Genomic DNA, 23,991 nt, shown 5'->3' on the forward strand with positions numbered 1-23,991 from the left:
CACAATAGCAGTTATGCAGTTAACGAGGGGGGCTGCATTTACAGTCAAGGCTCATTGTGGGTTGCCAGTGGGAGCCCCGGTGAGAGGAAAGGAAAAAAAAAAAGCAGCAACCACAGAAAGCTTTCTGTGCTAGCTAATGCGGTGCCTGTTCACAACTTCACACGGTTCAGTTCCTTCTCCACTTTCTAATATGATCTTAGCCGTAACCGTCGGCGTCAGAGCAGTCAAGAATAAAAAATAAAATAATGCTTACGTCTCAACTCAACAGGCCTTTCCAGTCAAGTCTTGTCTGCCTGTCTTCCATTACAGATCTCATACAAGCCGCCTTCGCACCTCCGCTGCAGAGTAACCATGGCGACCAGCGCGGTGCCAAGCGACAACCTACCAACGTACAAGCTGGTGGTGGTGGGAGACGGCGGCGTCGGCAAGAGCGCGCTCACCATCCAGTTTTTCCAGAAGATCTTTGTGCCGGACTACGATCCCACCATAGAGGACTCCTACCTTAAGCACACCGAGATTGACGGACAGTGGGCCATTCTAGACGGTGAGTGGAAACCTGAGATAAGATTCGAACCCAGAACCTCTTGAAAGTCATTTGGCGTGTGTGCGTGTACACCTACCCAGTGCTGGACACAGCCGGGCAAGAGGAGTTCAGTGCCATGAGGGAGCAGTACATGAGGACAGGAGACGGCTTCCTCATCGTCTTCTCGGTGACAGACAAGGCCAGCTTTGAACACGTTGACCGCTTTCATCAGCTGATACTACGGGTCAAAGACAGGTTAGACGATGTGGAGAGACACACATCTCGATTGCTCCGTTTGAATTTAACTGTCACAATTTTTGTAGTGGAATCAGATGTTTGCACAGCCATCATCATCAAATCATAACTACTTTGGATTCCGATGAATCACTTGATCTTTGCATGCTCAGCAGAAATGTTGATGGGAGGGGTCGTCCTATCTTAGCGTCACCATTATTGGAGGATTTCTTCCTATGATTTAAAACAGCAGCACCATTGAACCCAAAATGTACGACTTGTTTCCAGATCCCAAAGTGACTGTGACCAACAGTCACCTTGAAAACAGAGTGACGTGGTAGGAAACAGGAAGTGAAACCAAACATTTCTATTAAGCTGCGCTGTGCAGCAGAGAATAGAAATCGAGTTTGACACAGTTGTTGTAACACAACAAAAATGATGTTTTACAAGCATTTAAAATGTTGGACTGTTTGCTCTCATAGGGAGGCTTTTCCTATGGTGCTGGTGGCAAACAAGGTGGACTTGGTCCATTTGAGAAAGATCACCACTGACCAGGGCCAAGAGATGGCTGCCAAACATAACGTAAGTAGATAGAACAACCAACACATTACAAATTTCTTATGCAATGTTAGTATGAACATTGCATCTGTTTTGTTTAGATAACATACATTGAAACCAGTGCCAAAGATCCTCCGATGAATGTGGAGAAGGCCTTCCACGAGCTGGTCCGTGTTATAAGGTAAAAGGTTCTGAACACACGTGTTGCTGTTTGCAACAATCACTTCCGCCCAGCATTTTTATCAGAAGCAGTATGCCAAAACTTCTCTTACCTGAATTCCAAGAATCTTGCCACCTTTTGGGTCAGGATCCAAACATAGCTTGACACTAAATTAATGCTTCCCTTGGACTCTTTTACTTTAAGTTCATTAAAGTCCGCGTTGGTTTCCTTCTAGACAACAAGTTCCCGAGAGAAACCAGAAGAAGAAAAAGAAGATGAAATGGAGAGCAGAACGATCGACGGGTTCTCACAGGTTCCGCTGTGTCATATTGTGACCTCGTCCTCCATAATCATTCCCATGTAACACACACACATACACACACACACAAATACCTTTGGTTGCAGGGAACTCACTAGTCCATAACTACCGGCGCACAAAAAAAGTGGAGACAATTGGGAGGGGGTGTTTTGCCTCCATTTCCCCATGAAGGATTTCAGTGTCCATTCATTAATACTGAACCGGAAGTACTGACGTGTTTATTTTGATGTCATCTTTACCGGACCAGACTGGACCGAGGTAAATTATGGTGGGCCGTGTGAAGGATGTGTTTGTGTTTTCTGGACTAATTCTACTGGCGATTGAGCGCCTGAGGGGTTGGAAGGTGATGGTTTTGGGACGTCGTTGAGGAGTGACGGAAGGATGTGGAGAAAATCCGTGTCGTGCTTGTATGGTGTCCGATAATATTGACAATTTTGTCACTGCGAATGGAAGTTTGCTCAAGTTGGTGTGGTGATGCCAAACGGGACTCACGGTAACAGAAGCAAATATTTTCTCAAAAGGGAATAAGACAGGATATCAGTGCAAAAACTTTTACAATGTATCCAGGACATGGAGAAAAGGAACATGTGTTCATTTATGAGGGAGGTGTAAAGTGACCCTAACCCTCTCACACAAGATGATTTTTGTGCCAAAAGCTTTGACAATGACAACGGTTTAAAATCCTCAATCACCCTTACTTTTTTTAATTCAATAAAAAAAAAAAAAAATCTTTCTCATGACCATTATAAAAGAGTGAGTTTATCCTCATAAAATCCAGTCAATTTTGATCATTTAAATTGTCTTTTTTTTTTTTTTTTACTCCTCCTATTTTGTCTTAACTGGTCTTTATCTGCATAATAACACCTTTAGCTTTTTTTTTTTATTTAATCAAAAATCACCCCCCACCATAATATTTGAATGTTATTTTGTAACATTACCACTTTATTCTCTACAAGAGTCTGACTTTATTTATCATGTACCATATGTAGTATTTTTTTTCACCCCCTCACTGTGGTCCCTTGGTCGATACTTTAAAAAAATCACTATTCTGGTGTTTTCTCACAATAAATGTGAAAGCAAGTTATGATTTCAACGGTGGTCGCGGGTGCTCAAAATGCTAAATAATGTGATCAAACTTTTTTTGTAATGTGGGAGCTTTTGCAAACCAATGAATTCAGGTTCAATCACGCTCAGCGAAGGGACAGCGCACGTTGAAAGAGGGGAGTGGGACGAGCACGATGGGAGTTTTGAAATCCTATACCTCCATGAGGCAATATGACGTCAAAATACGACAATAGTTTTCGTTTAGCGGCGACATTCAAGACAAGTTTGAATGGGAATGTACAATTTAATAACCTATGAAATGGCTTGTACTGTTAATGCATCAGAAAAAAACAAACGTACAACAAAAACATTTAGGCAACCTGTTGTCTCTCTGTCAAAGGAATACATTTTTGCACTTTGAATGCCATGTCGGACTTTCCTATGAACGTAGGAGAAAAGAAATGAACTCCAAATGGTTTGGAATGTGAATTCCAGAAGAAGAAGAAAAAAAACAATTGGTGTTGTAGCCGCATGTGTCTGGGTATGCCTGTTGTATTCATAAAGACTGGGAATAAGACCAAATGTAAACTTGAGGTATTCAAAGGGAAACAAAAATAAAGTGAATGGCACACAGTCACCTCGCAAAGGTCTTGATCAACATTGGACATTAAAGGGACCTCACAAAGACTGAAAAAGGATGCAAGTCACTCTTAAAAGAATTGATTGCGTCTCATTGAACGTTTGATACCATTTTGTATTATTGATATGAAAATGTGTGGGGTTTTTTTGTTTTTTTTTTAAACAATAATTTATTGATGTACGTTACCTCAGCGTGTCCCAGAACTGGACAAAAAAAAAAAACATCCCCCAGCTTAGCTATTTTTGTTCCTTTTTATGGGACCTCAAAATGGCTTCTGGGCCTTTCTTTGCCTTTTCAGATCTTACGCCATGTGAAAAGGTTTCTCTCGTCAATATATTTTTAACTCGGACGTCAAACTCAAGGAGTAAATGCAATTTGGATGAAGACACATTGCTACAGTATTTGTCTATCTGAGCATACAAATGGTTAGTTTAGCTGAGCAGCAAGGCTAAAATCTGCTTACTGTCTGTCCAAAATTGAAACAATTTTTTTTTTAATGATGCTATGCTAAAATGTACTTATTGTTTTTCCTTTTTTCCTTAAGCTCGCTGTTTGCCCGAATGTTATGCCAAGATTTTCCTCACACGAGGGAAGCAACAATTTCAAACCACTGTGCTATGCTAAGCAGCTGTTTTGCTCAACTGTTTATTTGTGCTAATGCAATGCTATGAAGCAACTTGTGAGCAGAACACAACCCCCCTTCTGCTAAGCTAAACTGTTTTTCGCATCACAGACAAGTGCTTCTATCAATTTTGTCCAAGGACACCCTTGATAAAGCCAAACTAATTCCTCGTGCTTGCCCTTTTCCACATTTTGATGTGTTGCCGCATAAATTGGTTGCTCAAAATTCTATGCACAACACCCCGAAATGACATGGAAAATGTTTTTTTTTTCCCTACCATTTATTAAAAATGAAAATCAAAGCACGTGTATTTTGATGGACAAGAAAATGGAATACAATTTAAAATAAGGCTGTAACAAAATGTGTGTAAAGTGCTGTGAACTTTTTTTGATACAATGCAACAGCTGGGTGTTTTGATTTGCAACCCTTTTTTTTTTTCTATTGCATTTTAGCTGGTACAAAAAGAATTCTGCTGTTTTTTCATGAATGTTTGGCCAGACCAAATACAAAACGCTGAAGGTGACTCAAGTGTTGTAAAAACCCTGAATGTTATGTGAGCCAAATCGAGCACTTTTTGTTGTCACTTATTTTGGAACAGAATGACAATTATTTGACGTGGCTTTTTTTTTTTTATTAGGGGGGGTGTCTCTGAAACCTGTTTTGAAAAGGCCTGTCGTAATGTTTTACATTTGGGAGCTGTGGCGCTCTTATGTGGTTCTAAATGTTTGTTTTTTGTACAGGCCTTTTTTGTCTTTTGACTGAGGAACTAGTCGAGGCGCAAACGGTGCCTTTTTAAATCTAGCCTCAGGGGGCCATCACAATAAAAATATTATGATTCGACTCCGACTTAATTATTTTTGTTTCATCTGCTGTGCATGCATCAGCTCTTTTATTCTATTTCATCAGCTCTTCTCATTTTAAGATACTGCATGTTTGGTTTCATAATTTGGAGAAGTTAACAGTGGGAATACTTTATACATGTTATTGGCGAATTGTATACTTGATAAATACAAATTGTTTCTAAATGAATGTTTGAAAAGTAACACATTACATGCAATGTATATCTAAAAAGATCAAATATATAACATTCAAAAGAAAAACTATATATAAATAACTTGAAATAATTTAATACATTACCTCTGGAATTGAACTGATGCAATAAATTGCATTTTCTATATGCGCACACCCCAAAAACATGTAAACAATAAAAAGGAAAAACACAAAATTTAGACAGAATGCAAAAATCACAAGTTATTTAATTGAAGTATCAATCTAAAGCTACACATTTGTTAAGTGTTAGTGTGCTTTAGTTATATCACAAATAATGTGAATAGTTAGATCTGCTTTTACAAAAATAATCACGTCATGCACACAATAAATCTTATTCATTGTTCAAGCATCTTTTTAGATAAATACAAAGGATACTATATTTCTCTAGTGACGATTGTTCTCATCTTGTTTAATACATTTTCTATGAAAATATGTTAAAAATAATCAAATGGCTGCATTCAGTCCAACACATTTGAAATGCGTGAAGAACGTTTTTTAAATTTTGGCTGTGAGCGTGATAGGTGTCCTGCGTGTGCATTCAAGTACATTGACATCATAGTCCCTGGACTATACTGCGTGTGTTCCAAGTACACAAATGTAGATAAGATCTAAGCAGATCAAAAAGATATTCAATAGAGAAGATTATTTCAATGTACAGTATTCAAATCATCTTATACATTCAACAATGAAATGTGATACATACTTGGTAAATACTTGATGCACCCAAAAGGACGCTTAATTAAAGACAAATACTTGGAATTGCACGTTGACAGTGAGAAAGAAAAAGTGCGAGTGCTAGACTGTTCAATTGCATAAGCGCAGTGGTAGTAGTTCATGAAAAGATAGCGACAAAGGCTACACAAAAAAGCAACTAAATTGCATGGAATATGTTCGATCATCGTTAATTAAAACCTGAGAGACGATAATACAGTATGAGAGCTTTCCCTTTTCAAACACTTAGCTTTGTGATTATTCTTTCCCCCAAAAGCTTTTTTTTTTTTTAATGAATCTATACAATAAAAGTTTCACTTTGTGAATTGAACTACTGAAATAAATGAAATTTTCTCCACTACTATAATTTATTGAGATGCACCTGTCTGTCTGTCATTCCTGTCAGATGAAAATCTCCTATGGTCAATTTTGTATTTCTTCACTAATCGATCCTACTGGTATTTTAGCTTAACTAAACCAAGACAGTGTTTTTAAGTGTTATTGATTTCTTAAAAGTAGTGATTTTGGATGTGCGAGAATTCCTCCTAACATCTTCAATACATTTATGGGTGGAGTTGAAGTTTCCATCTACTTTGCAACCAGTGAAATGCTTAAAAAAATGAAAAAAAAGCAATTGACTGCTCCAACATGTACAAAAGGCAAATAGTCAGTAGTCATGTTTTTTGTTGTTGTCTTTCCCTCATTCACTTGTACTTGAAATCCCTGAGCCAGTTGTGTGCTTGTGTTCAAACGAGCTACAGTGAGTTCATCGTTTAAAAAAATAAATTTACGTTCGATTTAAGTCCCGTAAGAAATGTGGCAACATAGTTGTTAGTAGCACTGGAAGGATCGACGGGTAGCTTGAACTTCATCAAGTCCATCCTGCTCACTGCTATATCGTTGACTCCAACTGGATCTGCATGTAGCAGGCCTTCCGCACATACAAATGTCACATTTAATTTGAAAATTGTCTTTCTAAATGTTTGAACACTCAACACTGAATTTGGAGCATTCTCTCCAGACCAGAAGAACATAAGGAAGTGGAGGTTGCTCACCTTCAAGGTGGTGAACATCAGTCCTAGCTCTCCATGCTGAAGGTTAGGATCCATCAAGTCTTCTATCAGACTCACTTCAGCTCCCAGGTTTCTGATTCTGAAATAAAGTGACGTACGCTCATTTCATTTTAAAGAAGTTCCCCACATTGAAATCAACTGATCACACGCTGAGCTTTAAGAATACAGTTTGTGTGCATGCACGCACCTCGCCCTAAGTACAATGTAGAGGAAGAGCGGGAGCAGGTCGTCCATGCACCACAGGAAGTCGGTGTCCTGCGTGGGTTTGATTTTCTGGGTCAACTCCTCAAACGTATTCTGGATGACTTGGAGTTTATCCGACGGAGTGAACGTGGTGCTGCCAACGAGTCGGGGACATCAAGTGGCAGTTGGCATCAATTCATGTGAACATCTGCTCCATTTAAGGCGCAAGTAAAAGCTACCTGATTTGTTGGAGTGTTTCGACAGCGCTGCTAAAGCTGACATCTTTACTGCTGGATACGATCTGAAAGAGCGAGCCCAATAGAAACACACAATGGGCAAATTGGTTTATCGTTTGTATACAACTGGTTAGATCTATAAAATAGGAAACGGACCAAATAGTGATTATTTTTGATCGGACTATTTTTGAAGTTGTGTCTGACCTCTTTTTTCTCCCCAAGAACAGACATCCACTTTGGCCAGAACTTTCTGTAGGGTGGGAAAAGACAATCATACACTAAACACGTGAACTGCTAAGGAGACACATCAATCATTAATTTAGCCTAATGTGTATAGACTTTCAATCCTGATAGCCTTTCACAGTTTTGCTCAATTACACGTGACATTGCAGTCTATGTATTGTTTTCATCAATAGAGTTCAGAGGTCATCCCCAATAACGACGAGTGACGTCAAACACTCACTGCTGAACGCCCAGGAAGCTGAGTAGGGACTGATCGGGCTGCTTGTTGAGACGGATGATGCGCTCCCAGTACTGCGCATCCTGCTGTTCGTCATGGAGGCAGTACAGCATGAAGAGAGGCTGATAGAGTTGTGGGAGCAGCAGTGGGAGGAGCAGAGTGGAGCAACTGACTACAGAGACAAAGCTGAGGGAGGAGAATCAGGAGTCAACATAAACAGGTGTTAACAATTTTCGGAGCATGCACCGGAACATGACAAGGCTACTCTCGTATGGATGCAAATTTAGAAATGAACTCACTTGTACAGCACATTAGCCAGTAAATAAAAAAATGTTTTCGCGATTACCTACCTTGGCTCCTCTGAATATGAGCTGTATCTTATTCTACAGGGAGAAATGGGAGTATCTGGTAGGACGCTGCCGTCGTCTGGTAAGCCAGGAAACAGGAACCTGAAATGCAAAAGTAGTGTGATGATTACAAATATTGTACTAATATCATACAGTCAATAGCTCGAAGGAAACAAAGGAGATTATTTTGTTACTAGCTTAAAATGTCACCATGAAGCTTCAACTCAAGGTAGAGGCAATGTCGCACCACCTCAAAAAATACTTGGCTCTACGTGCGCCGACTTCATGACAATAATTAAAAAACAGATACAAGTATTAGTCCCAAAATTACGCCGAGCTGTTGTAACATTACAGACAGCCGGAACATTAAACCGCCCCGGAAAATAAGCTGAATATCTAAATACATGTAGATTAAACCCAAATGTAGACATAAACGTAACATAAACTGTCCATCAATAAATGTTTGAAAACAAACAATTGTAAAAAAAAAAATGCCAGCGTATTGTACTTCACCGTTAGATACAACAATTATAAAATATACTGTCCTGGATTAAAAGAAGTAAAGGCACTTTAACGTTAAATTATTATATGGTGTACCACCAGAGGGCGCCCGCGTATCACAATTGGTGAACCATTGCTGTAGAATAAACCTAAAATACCTGACAATGGAGTAGAAGTGTTTGACGTAGGCTTGCACCTCGTTGACAGCCTCCCTGAGCAGCCGGTGGTTTGACTCCACACCCAGGTACGTCATCCTGTAGACGGTCACCAGCGTCTCCACCAGCCAGCCCAGAGGGTGGAACGGGGTTTCACATGCCTAGAATGCACATAAAAAGCTCTAAAAATAATCAGAATCACACAGCAGGCGCGACGTTGACACAATTGAAACACCTTGGTGAGGTATTTTCGTATGTTGTCATAACTTGTGGAGGTGACCGCATCGGCGTGGTGAGGGATACACTCCAAACACTCCAAGACTTTGCTCTGAGACCTGCTGAGGTCCGGGCTGCACACAGATAACAAAAACAATTGATGAAAAGTTCAAGTAAGATAAAATATGAAGCTGCGTGTTTGTATTGTGAATCAACCTGTGTCGACGTGCACTTGAAATGGAAACGGCAATGTTCTCCCAGGCTGTTGTCCTATCTCCATTGTTGGCAGTGTCACAGCCCAGTCGTCTCCAGCATTCGTCAAAAACACACAGCCACCTCTCATCTGCAGCCACCACAAACTGGCCCAACCTGCTACACATGGGCACAAGACACAAACTAAAGATTAAAAACAAAATACATGTATATATTTCTTTACATCATATTAATTGTCATAAATGTATGTTGTTGTTGTTTTTTAAAGTAGAACATTATAGAGTGCTATTCTTAAAATGTCCGTTTTTGAGAGGATGGGACAAATTCATTTCAATAAGGAAACATGACTTGAGATGAGTGAGACCAGCTGATACTGAATTACTCTGAATATAATAAAATCCCACTAAAGCACTCACATGAACTTCTTTCTGTGCTTGTCTTCAACGTCATCAGCGGCTAATTTGGTGTAAACTCCGTCCACTTTCAAGCCTGCGCTCCACTCCCCACTAAAGTGGCCTTCTAGTGTGTCACCATTTGCAAGGAACAAAACACCCTGAGAGAAAGAATGAATATGATTAAGTTCCAGTCACACCTCTGGAATAATTGACAAGCGCCTGTCAAAGTACTGCAAGCATTTGACAAAGGAAAGCGATATCTTCTACCTTCCCGTTGGCCGTCCAATCTTCGGAAAACTCCCCATGAAAAGCCGTGTCGTCGTCTGATACCAGCAAACCGGGACCCTAAGGGAACACCCGTGCTGCATCATCAAAATGATGCATTGGGTAGACTAAAGCGAGTCCAACGAAACACTCACACTCATCTTGTTTTCTCTGAAGTTGCCTTCGTAGTACACGCCGTACTGCGTCACCACCACGGCGCTCCCGTGCCTCTCATCGTCCAGCCACATTCCCATGTACTTATCGCCCCTAGAAGAATTAAAGTAAGGCGAATGAGGTCACTGCTCAAATGCTAACATCAACAAATGCAATTTATAGGTAGAAGATGAAAGCGTATTCAAATCCATTTGCTGCGTCCGACAATGGGAATAAAAAAAGCTGCGCATCAATCAGACCTGGTGATGTCATCATAGACGCCGTATCCAGTCCTCTTGTCACAGACCCACTGGCCGATGAAGACGCCTGAAGAAGTCTTGTCCATCTTGCCTGAGCGCAGCATGCCGTAGCCGTGACGCTGGCCGTCATTGAAGCAGCCCTCGTATACCTCGCCGGTGGCGTACCTAAAAAAAAAGTCCCACATCAATCAAAAATGCGATCGAAAGAACGGTCACGGAAAATCGCATATATACTTTTCAAAGACGTAAACGGACCTGTAAACGCCAAAGCCGTGTATCTTGCCATCTCGCCAGTGTCCCTGATAGCAGCCGGCTTTATTTAGCAGTTTATCAGGAATCATACACTCCCCAAAGCTGGAGGGACAAATGGCGGGTTATTGGTGAGCCGTTCCACATTAGTTCAACATTATCAATGGTACCGACCCATCCTCCAGTCCATTTGTAAAGTTCCCAGTGTAGGTACGTCCATCCGGCCATCTCATTGTTCCTCTGTAAATGCACAATTTAGTGAGAATTGTCAAAAAAAAACAAGTCTCACAATGTAGTAAAAATCCATTTTGTTTTCACTCTGCGTCTCAAAAATACAAACCACCACAGACAGGATTCTCTGACCTGCCATGAACTCGTCCAGCCAACCAGCTGCCGGAATACTGAGCGTCCTTGAACCGTCCCTCTCCCGTGAATGTATAGGAGGCCGTGCGGGACATTGCTGTTATTCCTGGCGATGAACCCTGACCTCCACCACTCAGCACCCGGTCCACCTCTTGATTGAGAAAATGCAGCCACTTGTTCTACATAGTGGGTGTAAAAACAGCCCACCCCAAAGGGAAAAATAAAGAAAATGTTGAGTGATATAGGATGAACTGAATGCGGGATTCAATATTTCTTCCATAATGTGAGACACAAAAAAAACAAATGCATACCTTCTCTTGCGCTGTTGAGGCCACCAAGATGAAGGTCTCTTCTGGACATGACATTTTGATGGCATAGCTAGAGACACATGAAATAAAACATGGTATAAATGTTCTAATCCGCTGTTGCGTTTTGTTCAGCTAAATACTGAATCCAACAAAATGTGACAACAAAATCATACATAGTATGGTAACCCAAACTTACCATCCGCTGTTGTTTTCAGGAAGTGGTTTGACCCACAAAAGGTTCACAGGGTAGACACGATAAGTGGAGAACTGGAAAGAAACATATTTCTTATGAAGAATTTGCTCATTTTCTTGTTTTATTTTCACTCTATTTTATAATTGACTGTGAAGTTTTGGAAGGCTAAGAAAAAAAAAAAAAGATAGGGATTGTACACAAAACAGGATGGTCACAGGGAGGAATCCACAAGACCAGGGAAAGTCTACGGCAGTAAATATTAAAAGTAAACGTAACTTGTGAAGTTTGCCAGCCACGCTGAAGCGGTGAGTTTAAGATCTTAACGGACTTTGTGCTAAAGGATCCACAAACTTAGATACCATCAAATATAAACACTCTAGGCTTGTCACCATGCACAAAGTAAATCTCAATCCAGGACGTATGAAATGTTAAATGTGAATTCAGGTTTACCCACAGACATGAACTCTCAGTTTGGTTACCAACCAAATCCAAAAATCTTATAAATAGTTAATTGAACATTTCATACAGTCCTGTTTTAAGATGAATGACCCACATCCAGTGAGTGTGTGAAAAGCGCGAGTACTGCGCACAGACCAGCCCACCCATGCCGCTGTAGCACAGAGCTTGATGAGCTGCTATCGCAATACTTACGAGGATCTTAGGAGGAGCGGCGCGCTGAGTGGGTGAAGAAAAAAAAACAATCGAACGGATGGAAAGAGCATCATTCAAAAATGTATGTTGTGATGGACTACGCTTGAAGTTAAAACAGGCTGAGTCAGTATAGTTTTTTGTTTTAGGATACGTTTCAGTCCGCAGGGTGTTCACTGTTTGCATGCATACCTGTATGTGAACCAGCGCATCGTTGAAGAGTATGAACCAGTGGTTGGAGAAGCGGCCGGCGCCTTGAAGGGTCAGCGTTCGGTTGCTGCTTTCACATAACACGCGACGCTGCGGGAGACGCAGAGCCTCCTGAAATACACCACATGTCACTTTGTGAGTGTGAATGAACGTCAATAATCATTTAGATTTCACTTCAGGCATGTGACACGGGTGCACTAGAACTGGTTGACATATGTTGACAGTCACACCCTTTTAAGACTTAAGAGATAAAATGCGGCTTTACATATTTGACACCTTTAACTTAACGTCAATCAGAATTTATCGCCATTATCTCGCTATAGTAACTAAATGAGATCACTATGCATATGAAATTATCAAGAGTGCCAAGTACTTCAATTTGTTTTGTTTTTTTAGATGACAAATTGTAGCGAGTGGCAGGTTGCACTCACAGTGTTTTTCCCAGAGTGAGTCTTCCAGAAGAGGAAGGTAACTTCAGCCTCCTTCTTCTTTCTCAGTAGAGTCGCAAAGAGGTGTTCGTACTGCATAGCGCTCTGATGGAGGGACTGATACTCTGTTGTAAACTGGTGGACGATAAAGAAGCATCACAATGTTGTCCTCATCTTTATCACTAACACACTTGACGTTTGTCTACATTGTGTGTGTGACAGCAAAATGGAGGGCTTCAGCCTCACCTCGTCATAGCAGGATTCCAATGTGAGCAGGACTCGAGTGTACCGCTGGAGCTGCTGCATTGGCCGATACAACAAGGAACCCAAATCGTCATCGCTGCTTACCGATTGGTCCAGTTCGGAAAGTTGAGCAAGTCTGGCCTGCTTAGAACCTAAACACTCGCTGAACAACATACACACATAGACACGGAGAATCTTTTAGTGTGTCTTATGACAAGTTTGGGAAAATATTGTAATCAAGAGGTGCCAAAACTCAAGGCCTAGGGGCAGCACATCACAGGTCCCCTAAAGTAAGTGTTGTGGTTACTTGCTGCGACTTGCAAAATAGGTTTATTTCCTTTTGGCAGGGGACTTTTAACTGACAAGACGATCATATTTTTTTAACAAATCCCTACTTAACATAAATTATAGAATAGCATTGATGTATAGAATACTTACTTAATATTTGTTAGCCGCTATTGATACTATTAAAAAAATATATTAAATGCAACACTTTGTATGTAGCGACGTGACGGAAATGAGTTTGACACCCCTACTGTAATCAAATCAAGAAAATTACAGGGATAGTTTATGGAGCAAGTGAAATCCACCCATGACCTGGAAGTCCCCCACAGCGCTGCAATACCTACACGGAAACGGAAAATATAAGTACAGTATACAGTCAATTAAACTCCACAATGTAATTAGCAGCTAGATTTCAATCTTACTCAGTATAGACGTCAAGAAAATGCTGAACGTGTGTGAGCAGGTGAAGGGAAGTGACATCTCGGCGAAGCACGTTGTGCAGGAAATGGGTGAGTGACGTCGAGTGCTGACCGATGAGGATGCTCAGGCGAACTAAAGTTTTATAAAGGGAGTTGAAGAGTCGAGTGCAGAGCTCACCGAGGGATGGACGTGCGTTCTCTGCGCGGAAACACAGGCACATTTTTATAAAGCAGGCAGCATCATCATTTGAAGGTCAACTTTTTATATATTTAAGTGTGAGTTACCTTTATTGAAAATGGGCATCAGAAGCAGTTTCCTGACGTTGCTCAACCAGCAGTAAAACTTTCTCTCGCCAGGAGCCAATTCGTACAGGGCCAAGGTAAGACCCGAGATGTTGTGGTTGGCTAGCAGCGCACACTTGTGACCACCACTGCACACGCTGCTGATGTAACCCATCTAGCACACAGACATGTTCACCTCATCAATGACAAAACAGAAATAAATAAATAAAAAAAATAAAAAATCACGCTTAGGTTGAGTTTGCTGACTTCTCTGCTCATTTGTACTTTGAGTAAGAAAAATAACAAGGCTGTAAAACTCCTATATGGACAAAATAGTTGGTACACTTGTATTTAAGTCAACTGTGCTTTCAAAAAGCCTAATTCATAATTCATCTCCCACAGGTGAACAACCAAAAACTGCCAGGAAAGTCCACATTCCTGCCAACAACCACACATGGAAGGTCAACACATAACCGGGGGCCACACACCTCCATGCAAAAAGGCATCAAGGTGGGTCTGACTGAGTAACTTTCAGCCCTGTTTGGTGACCGCTGGCACGACCTGGACCTACGGCAGGATGTCTCACTCGGCTTTGACCTCGGCTCTTGTTGCTGGCCGCAGTACAACAGCACGGGTTGGACGCCGTCTGCGTCAGCCAAGAGGAGGGAGTGGCTCTGGCCCGCCGACACATCCCAAGCCCTGAGACCATCGGACAGCTACAGAGGCCACCCAGGGACAAAAAGTGCAGATTTATTTCTCTCTCGTCAGGCCCCATTATAGATGTTTTTGCTGATGCCTTAGAAAAAAAATTCTATGACAACACAATAACATGTCCTCTAATTAATTTATTTGAACTGCAACAATAAGCATAATTTATTAGTAATTATTATTATTAATTGAGTTGATAAACAAGGTAGAAAAACAGGACAATAATGAATCCCGAAAAATGGTTTAATAAATGACAAGAAAAATATATAGGAATAGAAGATCATCTAAACATTATTTAAAACATGACTTAATTAAAAATATTGTTTCAACCTTAGTCTGCTGTGGAACCGTAACAGGACTGTTGACATGACCGAGTTGTCCGCACATGTTGCTGCCCCATGAGTATACCTGCAATACAAAAAATAAAATTATGAAAGCTAAGATTAGAAGGGGTCACGAGAAAGCATTAGTTAAGCCTCCGAGCGTGACAGTTACCTGGCACTGAGCGGTGAGAGCCAGCGAATGGTGCGATCCTGCAGCCACTTTGATCACTTCCTCACCTGTCAAACACTTAATACAAAGAGGCTGGAGTCTAGGAACACACACACATACATAGATACACAAATGATTACGTCTCAGAGAGAGTTGCTAATTTATTAAAGGCAATCTGTTCAACACATTTTTGAATGGGATCTCTCTCAGACCTAGCCAGTTGATCTCCATGGCCCAGTTGCCCCTCGGACCCTCTGCCCCAGCTCCACACCTCCGTTTCCAAAGACGGAAAGCTATCTTCTGAAAAAGAGGATGGCTTGCTTCCACAATGTTGTTTTTTCCTTTGGGTTGCTATAGTGGGGAAAACATGTGGGCCAATGGAGAATAGACGCTATTATGGCTGAAACGATTGGTTTAATCATTTTAATAAAGTTTGTGTAAAAAAAGAAATCAAAGCAAAATCTTCACAACGTCGCAGTCATCTTTTTTTTCCTACATGAACTACTAGTGTTACTACAAACTTATGTTACTTAATAATGTCTAAATTTTTTAATTAAAATTTGGACAACAATGACAAATGCACCTCACAAGAACATGTTATTTAATGATACTAAATATATTTTTTTATCTGATGATTGGGGATAATCACAGAATGGATTCTACAAATATTTGATTGCTTATAGCTGCAGCACCTAAGAGCTAGAAAGGGAGTCAAAATTCTACCAAAACACATCTTCTCATGCCAGCTAAATGACACAATCCATGCATTTTTTTCCAAGGTCCATTTCAGGTCAGCAGCTACACTTTGGACTCACTCCAGATGTTTGAACTGCTCACCTTGGTGTCTAAGCTAAGTCACATGACCATGCAGAGGCTACAGAGCGGTCAATTTGCGGGCAGTAGGCATGAAGGGACATTACTCTAAAACAGCTGATGCTTCACGTTGCAGCAAAATGCAAACTCGTAAAAACTAGAAGGAGCCACAGCAAGAGGAGATAAATGGAAACAAAGACCAAAGAACTAAATTTATATTCTGTCCACATATAACTCAAACATTTCTACAACTTTAGCTCTTACTGTAACCTACCATGGGTGGGTGTTCCAGGTAGGGAGAATCTCCTGTTAGCCGTTTTGCCCTTCTGGTTAATGTCGGTAAGACTAGAGCTTTTGTGCTCCAGCATGACTTTTTTCTTCCACAGGGGACCTTCGAGAGAGGAGGACCGCACTACCTCATTGCTGCAATGGGCGAGAAAATGAAGATTGCGGTGTCCAAAATATTTGAAATATGAATGAGTCACTCCATGTCATGAGCAAACTGCACAGAGTTCATGTTAGAAAATATACACACTGTATTAAAAACACACACAATGTAACTATTACACTAACTTAAGTTGGAACAACAATATTAATTCTTGACATTTATGGCAACAATGAGAGTTAGCACAAAAAAAATAAGCAAATAGTGTGCTCAAGAACAATTTGCTGATTTGTTTTTACTTGGATCTTTAAGCTGGGAGACTGAAGTCCAACCAATTTCAGTTGGGAAAAAATGTTAATGTCTGCGGTCAGAAGTCCAGCTCCTGCCAAAAACGTTGGAGCGTGTTATCTTACCCAACCCACACACACACACACACACACACAAAGGACTCTGTGGACTCTGCACGTAGCCCATTTTTGGGGAGGGGGAAAGAAACTATGTATAATGTGGCACATTTTGACAAAGGCATGTTACAAACATGCCTTTGTAGTGTTTTCAGTTGTTTTTTTTAAAAAGCTTTTAAAGATAATATTCATACATCTCTTCAAATTTTGAGATAATTGGTGAGAATTGTATGGGACAATGAGTTTTTGGTTTCCATGACTTACCTAAATATCAAGTCAGTTTCGCAACTTGTGTTGAACAGATCATTAGAGGGAGTTGAGGAAGCATAGCTATCATCTGGACAAAAAAAGACAGCAAGGAAGGAAGGTGAGATAGAACAAACATGAAAAAGATCACTCATACAATATTCTATAGCATCTTATCCACCCACCTGAGGTGTGACTGCTTAGTGAGTCTGCATCTCCAAGCCTTCTGTTCTGTTGCCTCTCTAATGAGTGACCAGAGAGTTTCTGGAGGAGGTTGTGAAGCACTAGCTCATTAGGCAAAGCAGCTTTCTTTTTATCTGTCAAGGCTGGCAGCGGGGACGATGTAGTGCAGCTGTCCGTCTGGGTTAGAGGGTCAGCGTGTTCATCAGGCTCAGTCTCAGTACCGGCCAGAGGAACATTCCTAAGAGACAGAATAAAATCAAAAATGAAAAAGGAGCCATAGAAAGAAAGAGAAATGCAACATTTTGTAATACTTTACTCTTTGGAGTATGGAGACAGATCAGCTTGAGACTCACGGCCGATGCCAGCTGGATGGAGCCTTTGTCTGGAGTGCCTTCTGACTGAAGTCTAAAAATTGGAACGCACAAAAGACTCAATACACCTTCCAAGCATCAGATTTTTGGAGAACCTGCTTGAGGAGTTTCAACCTCTGCTCTCATGTTTTCCGTTAGCTCCACCCCAAGTGGACAGTAGTGCGCATCTTCGGCAGCAAAAAGCTCATCCCTCTTTGATGGCCGTCTCTCTGGTGGTTTCGGAGTGTTGGGGTTTTGCAGATGTAAACAACGGACCAGAGCCAAGCTGTGGTAGGCCCCACAAGCCACCTGTTTAAGATGACAAGTATAATGCTGGAAATGGAAAACATTTATTTTTAACGTTGGGTTGACGATACCTGAATCACATGTCTGCCTGCCAAGTGTTCCACCTAGACGAAAAACAAAATAAAATCAGCAATGGTGTCATCGTTTATCATATATAATAACAATAAAGTTTCTCTTCAAAATCAAAGTATTGCATAGTACTTTTGGAAGACACATCAAGTGTAATCATTAGCAGCTAAAATCCTACTTTGGTCCACAATTTAATGTTGCATCATGTGACCTTTTGGGGTTTCCACACGGGGAAGTTGCTTGTGACAAGACCCAGCTGACACCCGCTGCCCCAGGCCCACAGCTCATTCTGGGCCGACAATGCCAGACTGTGCTCCCGTCCGCAAGCGAGATCCACAATTCGAACCATCACAGGAGGAACCACTTCGCAGTCCACCACAGCCAGCGGGTATGGTTCTGCAACTAACAAACACAAGTCAAACACAAAGCCTCAAAAATGCTACTTGAGACAATTTGAGCATAGATAATTTATGTTTTCAAGGGAACGACTCTAAGAATAAGGAAATGAGGTAATGACTAACCAGTCACGTTTGAGTCTAAATCCCCCTCAGTTGGTCCACACTGTCCTGCAGTGTTCTCCCCCCACATGAACACGCCACCCTGCTCGCTCAAGGCTCCGCAATGAAAACCACCACAAGCCACATGGACCACGGTCGTGCCTCGGAGGGAAACCTCCAACAATGGAGATGACGGAGGAACACTGAGCCCCCTCCACAGCAGCTCTCCAAAAGAATACACAACACCACCTGGAGGAGTAAACACAATAACTTGACTTCACCCCAAAAGTATTTTTTTAAAGATGATTCCATTTCATACAAGAGTTTGTTGGAATGCAATTTCTTACCTTGTGCCAGCAAGAGTCCGTGATGTTCTCCCAGGGCCACCTGCAGAACACACTGCGATAGAAGCACTCTTTCTGGGCTAAGTGGCTCACTGGGTCCTCCCGACTGCCAAATGTGGAGCAGTCCATGTTTTGGAGGTGCACTGGCCCGCTCTCCTGCAAGGCTACAAATGTAATTAGAATTAATAGGATGCGCATGAGCAACCGCTGTAGCCTTGACACCAAAAGCAAGCTGTTGTGATTCTAATTGAATTAGGCCAAAGTTGCTTTGCAAATGAATGAGCATCAACAACCAGACGTCATAATGAAGAAACAAACAAATAATTAACTCTGGAAATTTTGGGGGGGCTTTTATGTAACACCCAATAGTCAAGTCAAGTACTTTTTAAGAGAAGACCAAACGTTATGGATGAAAATCACTTGGGGGCTGTTTAAAAAAAAAAAAAAAAAAGGATCAAAGGTGTGTTATTTTGACCGCATGTTTACAAAACAGAGTTTAGCAAGAAAAATGCAAACGTCTGAAAATACCAGCATTATCTTTCCTGTGTAAACACAAAGAGTTTGCACATTCATTCAAAAATCTTTGCACAGGACTGGAGCCTGATAAAAAAAAAAAAGAAGTCTCCAGCTGTGTGTACATCGACATTACTACCATGTAAAATTCTCAACCTATATACAATATAAATCGAGTAAACATGAGTGTACATAACATATTGTGTAGACACAGGTACCTTTGCTCTTCGCTCTCCATCCCTTCAGCAATCATCCATTCCACAAACCAGCGAAGATATATTTAGTGCAATGTATTTTGTTTTCAGTGGGAATCTTCTGTTATGTCTTGACAGCATCATGTCATGCCAGTGGGTGGCTCTATGTATAATTACACAGCACACTTTTAAAATAATAACCATTCCATACAGAAGAGCATTTAAATTGCACCAAATTGTCAAATAATTTGCATGATTTAATGTAAAATACCTACTACCATTACTGACATGTTAGGACTATTACCTACATGCATCAAGTTGCTGCATGTTGGTGCAAATACTGTGCATTGCTCTCTTTGACACGCAGGACTATAATAATGAATTCACTCACAAACTGATTGCTTAAATATCAACTGACATCTACTAAACAAGGCTAACTGGTCTAAGTGTTACAGACCAAGCTTAAAGTTTTGTTTTCTTAGTCGACATTTTGCGAGCAGACTGCTAGAAATTTTGAAGCTAAGCTAAGTCTTTGGTACAAACTTACCGACTATCAAAGTGAACTCGTAATAAAGTAGCTGCGGTTTGAAGTATGAAGAAAACACCCCGTAGCTCCACCCGTGAAATGGTGGATGTGGTTGTAAAAGACGACGTGGAGAGGTAATTGGTCAAATATCAATCAGTGCAGCGCAGTCGAAGCAGAAGTTATGACAGCTGAGTTAGGCAATGTTGTTGTCGGCAGCAACAGGCTCACCATGGCTACCCGCTCGGGACAAACCTTACTGATTCGCGAATTTGTCAGCTCTGTTTAAATTGCAGTTTGACTCAGTGGTGGACACCCTTTAGTACTCTAGCATATATTTTTATCCTTTTTGTGGTCAGAAAAATAATTAAAGAGCTTCAAGGATCTTCTTTTAGAGTTTGAAAACTTAGTATTATGTGATTTTTTTAATGTAGTTTAAATTTTAATTATAGGTTACATTATTTTTGTACCGGTCATCCAATAAAGTTGATTCACTTAAAAGACAAAACTCAAAGATTGAAATTGTGCATATGAGCGAAAAGTGCGTGGGGAAATGATGAGCTTTTTGGCACCATGACGAAGTGGAAGCTCGCTCAGAGCTGACAGTCTGGGAGAGCAGGCTTTCATCCACTCCCTCGTCTCAGGTGTTGCACTTTCCTGTCACTTGTTCAGTCATCCTTTGTTTCCCTTTTTTCTTTTTTCAACACAGGCGCTATGTAGGCTTGATGATACTTTGTTGTTTGCGGTCTCCTTCTTCAGTCTGACATAACAAACATAATTTTTCTGACCTTTTAGTGCATTCACGAATTAACAAAGCAGTTGCACCGGTAGGTAGTTTAATACTTTTGTTAATCTTCTCTTCATATTGTTCCAGATTTACAGTAAATTAAAGAGGGTATATGGTTCAGACCTTCCCACAACAGGGTAAAAATATGTGATTATAGATAGATCAATTAAAAATAATGTTTTTAAATACATGTTGTAAAGAGATTTAATCATTAAAACGCATATTACATTGTGACATAAACCTATATGAACACAAAAATATAAAGATAATTAGGAGAAATACTGTACTTAATTTATAGCTGAGAGAATGTAGTAGATGTGCCTTTAAGAGGCGGGGCCTGGTGGGGTGCCCTAAAGCCTTGATGAGTCTACATGTGATTGTCTGGGTATGAATCATCAGCGCAGATGGCATTGGGGATGGGGGAGACACGTAACCCCACAGTCTACGATTCGTCCCCCGCACTTAAAGTAAGAAAAAAAATCTGATAAAACAGAGAACAAATGTTCCTCTTCCACCCGCACAAACATGAAGCATGCATAGCAAATGTTGTGCTGAAACTATTTTATGTTCTACAATAAATGTAGAACTTGTGTGTGGGTTTTGATTAATTTAACAATACTATAAATTTAATTTACTGTAAAATTAAGTGTTGACGTTTGCACTGCACTGTTTCAACATCATATGCATATCTCATGTGGGCTAAAGAAGCCAACTAGAGGATTATAAACAGCTCTCAGTATAATGAGGTATCATTCCTGTAACTATAACCACTATAATAAACATACGGAAACAACAGACCAGAGCTACAATATTGGCTTAGCTTCTTAAGACAGCCAAATAAGAACAATTTGGACCACAGAAGTTAGCAGCAGCAGCCATGATTCATGAGTTATGCTCAGGCTCCCCCCTCTCTCTCCCTCTCTCTCTTTATTTATTTATTTTTTTTACAGCACACTGTTGAAGTCAAAGCCAAAACCCACAGGATACTTTTTTTGTAAAAAATCCAATGTGTGTAACTAACACAATACAATATGGTACTCTGAGCTGTGGCGTCCAGGTGGAAATTGATCAAAAGCTCAAAAGAAGCTTGTATGTAGGGCTCAATTTTCATGCCCAAAGCAGGAGTGGTCAAACTGCACATATGGATGAAGTGTGCTACTTTCATATACATACACACGCAGTTAGAAACGGGCGTCTGCGCCATTGTGGGGGTGAACACAGCTAACTTGCTTTCCAGCCAATGCAAGTGGCTCCGCTCATTCACTTTAAAATGAAATCAGAAATATGGAAACATAAACTGACTCATTATTGTCTATGCAGGAGATTGACACGGGTCAGAGTCATTTTGCCAGCATCTCTATCAAAACTATCACATGCGCCGCAACTTAGACCTATTTTAAGCCAGTGCAAAATTTACCCAATTTCAGCCCCCAAATCATCAGGTGCGTCAGGGCGTGTATGAGAAAATACATTCCATCCATTGTAACACCCAGCATGCCGGAGCGCGGTTTGCCAAATTCCAAAACACGCCAAAGGAGCATTGCAACTGCAAGAAAATCAAGATGTGCCACTATTTACGCCCAAATGTACATGCCTGTGATAATTGAACCCTGAGGGCTCAATTTTCATGGCCAGTATTCATGAAAAATAACCTAATAATTACGCACAATATATTTAAATAGTTTCATTATAAAACATTATCACACTATACTTTTATAAAACAACAGTCAATATTGTGTATGAGCACGCACAGACACACACACACACACGGAATGATTTAAGCAGCTCGTGTGTCTTCAAAACCCTCCTAAAGTCAAAGTGCTGCTGGAAATAACGCAAGGTTTACGAGACATGCGCACGCACGTGTATGGGTGTGTGTGGTGGGGGTGTGCATGTGTTTGTGTGAATGTATCTGTGTGTACCACATGTGTGTATTTGTGTTCAGAGGGGAAAACCATGCTGACATGAAGCCAGGCCACAGAACAGTGGATCTAAGAGTGTGGTTTGATCACCCATAATAGCGTGAGGAGAGGGCAAAACAAAAACACACTCCAGATGTATGCTTTATACAGAATGGATTATGCCAGTATTATCTTGAACCGCAATCTCTTATTTTTGTCCAAGACTTTCATTTATATCAAAAAAGAGTATCACAAATAAACTACCATCTGGTAACACGGTGGTGGCTTAGGTGGTTAGCATATCCGTTCTCACAGTCATGAGGTTCTGGGTTTGAATCTTAGCAGCTTTGTGGGTTTGAAGACATGTTTGGCTATAGATCCAATGTGATTGGCTGGCAATTTGTCAGTCTCCCCCAAAATGAACTAAGATCCAAATCAAAGAAAAAAGGATGTGTGTAAAATGAAAACAGCTGATGAATAATAATTGCGTATGCAATATACATAATATAATCTTTTCATTTTACTTTGCAGGATTAAAATTAATTGGAATCTAAATATGCTCTATAAACACTTGCATATGAAATAATATATACATTTGTGAAACCATGCATTATTTGAAAATATTTCTTTTTTATTCGGCTTTCTTAGATTAGCATCAGTTTAAGACCCCCAAAATGGAAAATGAGGCTTCTTTTTTTTTTTTGAGACAGTAAGGGCGGGAGATAAAGATCTAATCTGGCTATGGAGTCTGAGCATGTGTGCAGGCATGCCATTTGACAATATTTAAAACACATGTCATGAGCCTGAATTAAAAGCAACAAAAAAACATACATGGATGGACGTACATAGCAACAGATACTAGCATCGATGGTTGAGTGCGGACAGCACGGGTTCTCAATCTTGTGGTTCTAAGTCGACACCAAAGTGACATCTTTTTACGTGTATTTTACTAATACATCATTCATTTAGATTTACTGATTGATTGGCTCATTCACACCATGATGTAACACTGCTGTTTTGAAATGTGTTGAGTGTTCTTGGAAAGAGGTGTGGCTTGAAGGAAAAAAAAAAGCACCATAAAAAGAGAGTGACGGCCATCTGGCTACGGTCAACCTCCCACCGAGGGTGCTGATCACTGTAGTTTGTGTGTGTGTGTGAGTCCCTCACAGTGAAAGGTGACGGCCACAGCTGTGCGTGTGACCTCCAAACCGCAGGAGGCCTCCCCCCGACGCACCCCGCCTAATCCTCTTCCTTCTCCACGCTCCCTTTTCTTCGGCCCTCCACTCCTATTCTTCAGAGTTCCCTTCCCCCGCACTTCTTCATTTCGAAAT

General features: G+C 40.8%; 2 protein-coding genes across 5 annotated transcripts; one reads left to right on the forward strand and one right to left on the reverse strand.

The window, feature by feature from the left end:
- The first annotated feature begins 351 nt into the window (after positions 1–351).
- Positions 352–4,940, forward strand: mrasa (muscle RAS oncogene homolog a). Its single transcript, XM_061286315.1, has 5 exons — positions 352–544; positions 625–778; positions 1,240–1,339; positions 1,417–1,496; positions 1,711–4,940. Exons 1-5 carry the CDS (start codon positions 352–354, stop codon positions 1,808–1,810), a joined length of 627 nt encoding a protein of 208 aa, XP_061142299.1. The 3' UTR covers positions 1,811–4,940.
- A 396-nt stretch (positions 4,941–5,336) lies between these two features.
- Positions 5,337–20,207, reverse strand: LOC133159363 (alsin-like). 4 transcript variants are annotated; one of them, XM_061286312.1, is made up of 41 exons: positions 19,997–20,207; positions 19,474–19,612; positions 18,746–18,906; positions 18,423–18,647; positions 18,113–18,303; positions 17,904–17,936; positions 17,662–17,835; positions 17,493–17,581; positions 17,179–17,414; positions 17,012–17,084; positions 16,233–16,381; positions 15,358–15,445; positions 15,149–15,245; positions 14,984–15,061; positions 14,434–14,661; positions 13,949–14,120; positions 13,667–13,862; positions 13,519–13,584; positions 12,963–13,122; positions 12,720–12,851; positions 12,271–12,399; positions 12,082–12,105; positions 11,434–11,504; positions 11,241–11,307; positions 10,930–11,108; positions 10,741–10,806; positions 10,573–10,671; positions 10,318–10,482; positions 10,060–10,171; positions 9,908–9,985; positions 9,662–9,798; positions 9,249–9,404; positions 9,052–9,166; positions 8,820–8,977; positions 8,164–8,262; positions 7,817–7,999; positions 7,558–7,603; positions 7,357–7,418; positions 7,122–7,271; positions 6,917–7,013; positions 5,337–6,792 (listed from the first exon to the last, which is right to left on the reverse strand). In XM_061286312.1, exons 2-41 carry the CDS (start codon positions 19,506–19,508, stop codon positions 6,754–6,756), a joined length of 4,815 nt encoding a protein of 1,604 aa, XP_061142296.1. In that variant the 5' UTR covers positions 19,509–19,612; positions 19,997–20,207; the 3' UTR covers positions 5,337–6,753. The 4 variants fall into 4 exon arrangements, with proteins under 4 accessions (XP_061142296.1, XP_061142294.1, XP_061142293.1 ...); XM_061286310.1 differs by having other exon boundaries at positions 9,249–9,401; positions 15,358–15,496; XM_061286309.1 differs by having other exon boundaries at positions 15,358–15,496; positions 19,997–20,206.
- Between the last annotated feature and the right edge of the window lie 3,784 nt (positions 20,208–23,991).

Source organism: Syngnathus typhle, linkage group LG9 (assembly GCF_033458585.1).
Source record: "Syngnathus typhle isolate RoL2023-S1 ecotype Sweden linkage group LG9, RoL_Styp_1.0, whole genome shotgun sequence".
Lineage (NCBI taxonomy): Eukaryota > Metazoa > Chordata > Actinopteri > Syngnathiformes > Syngnathidae > Syngnathus > Syngnathus typhle.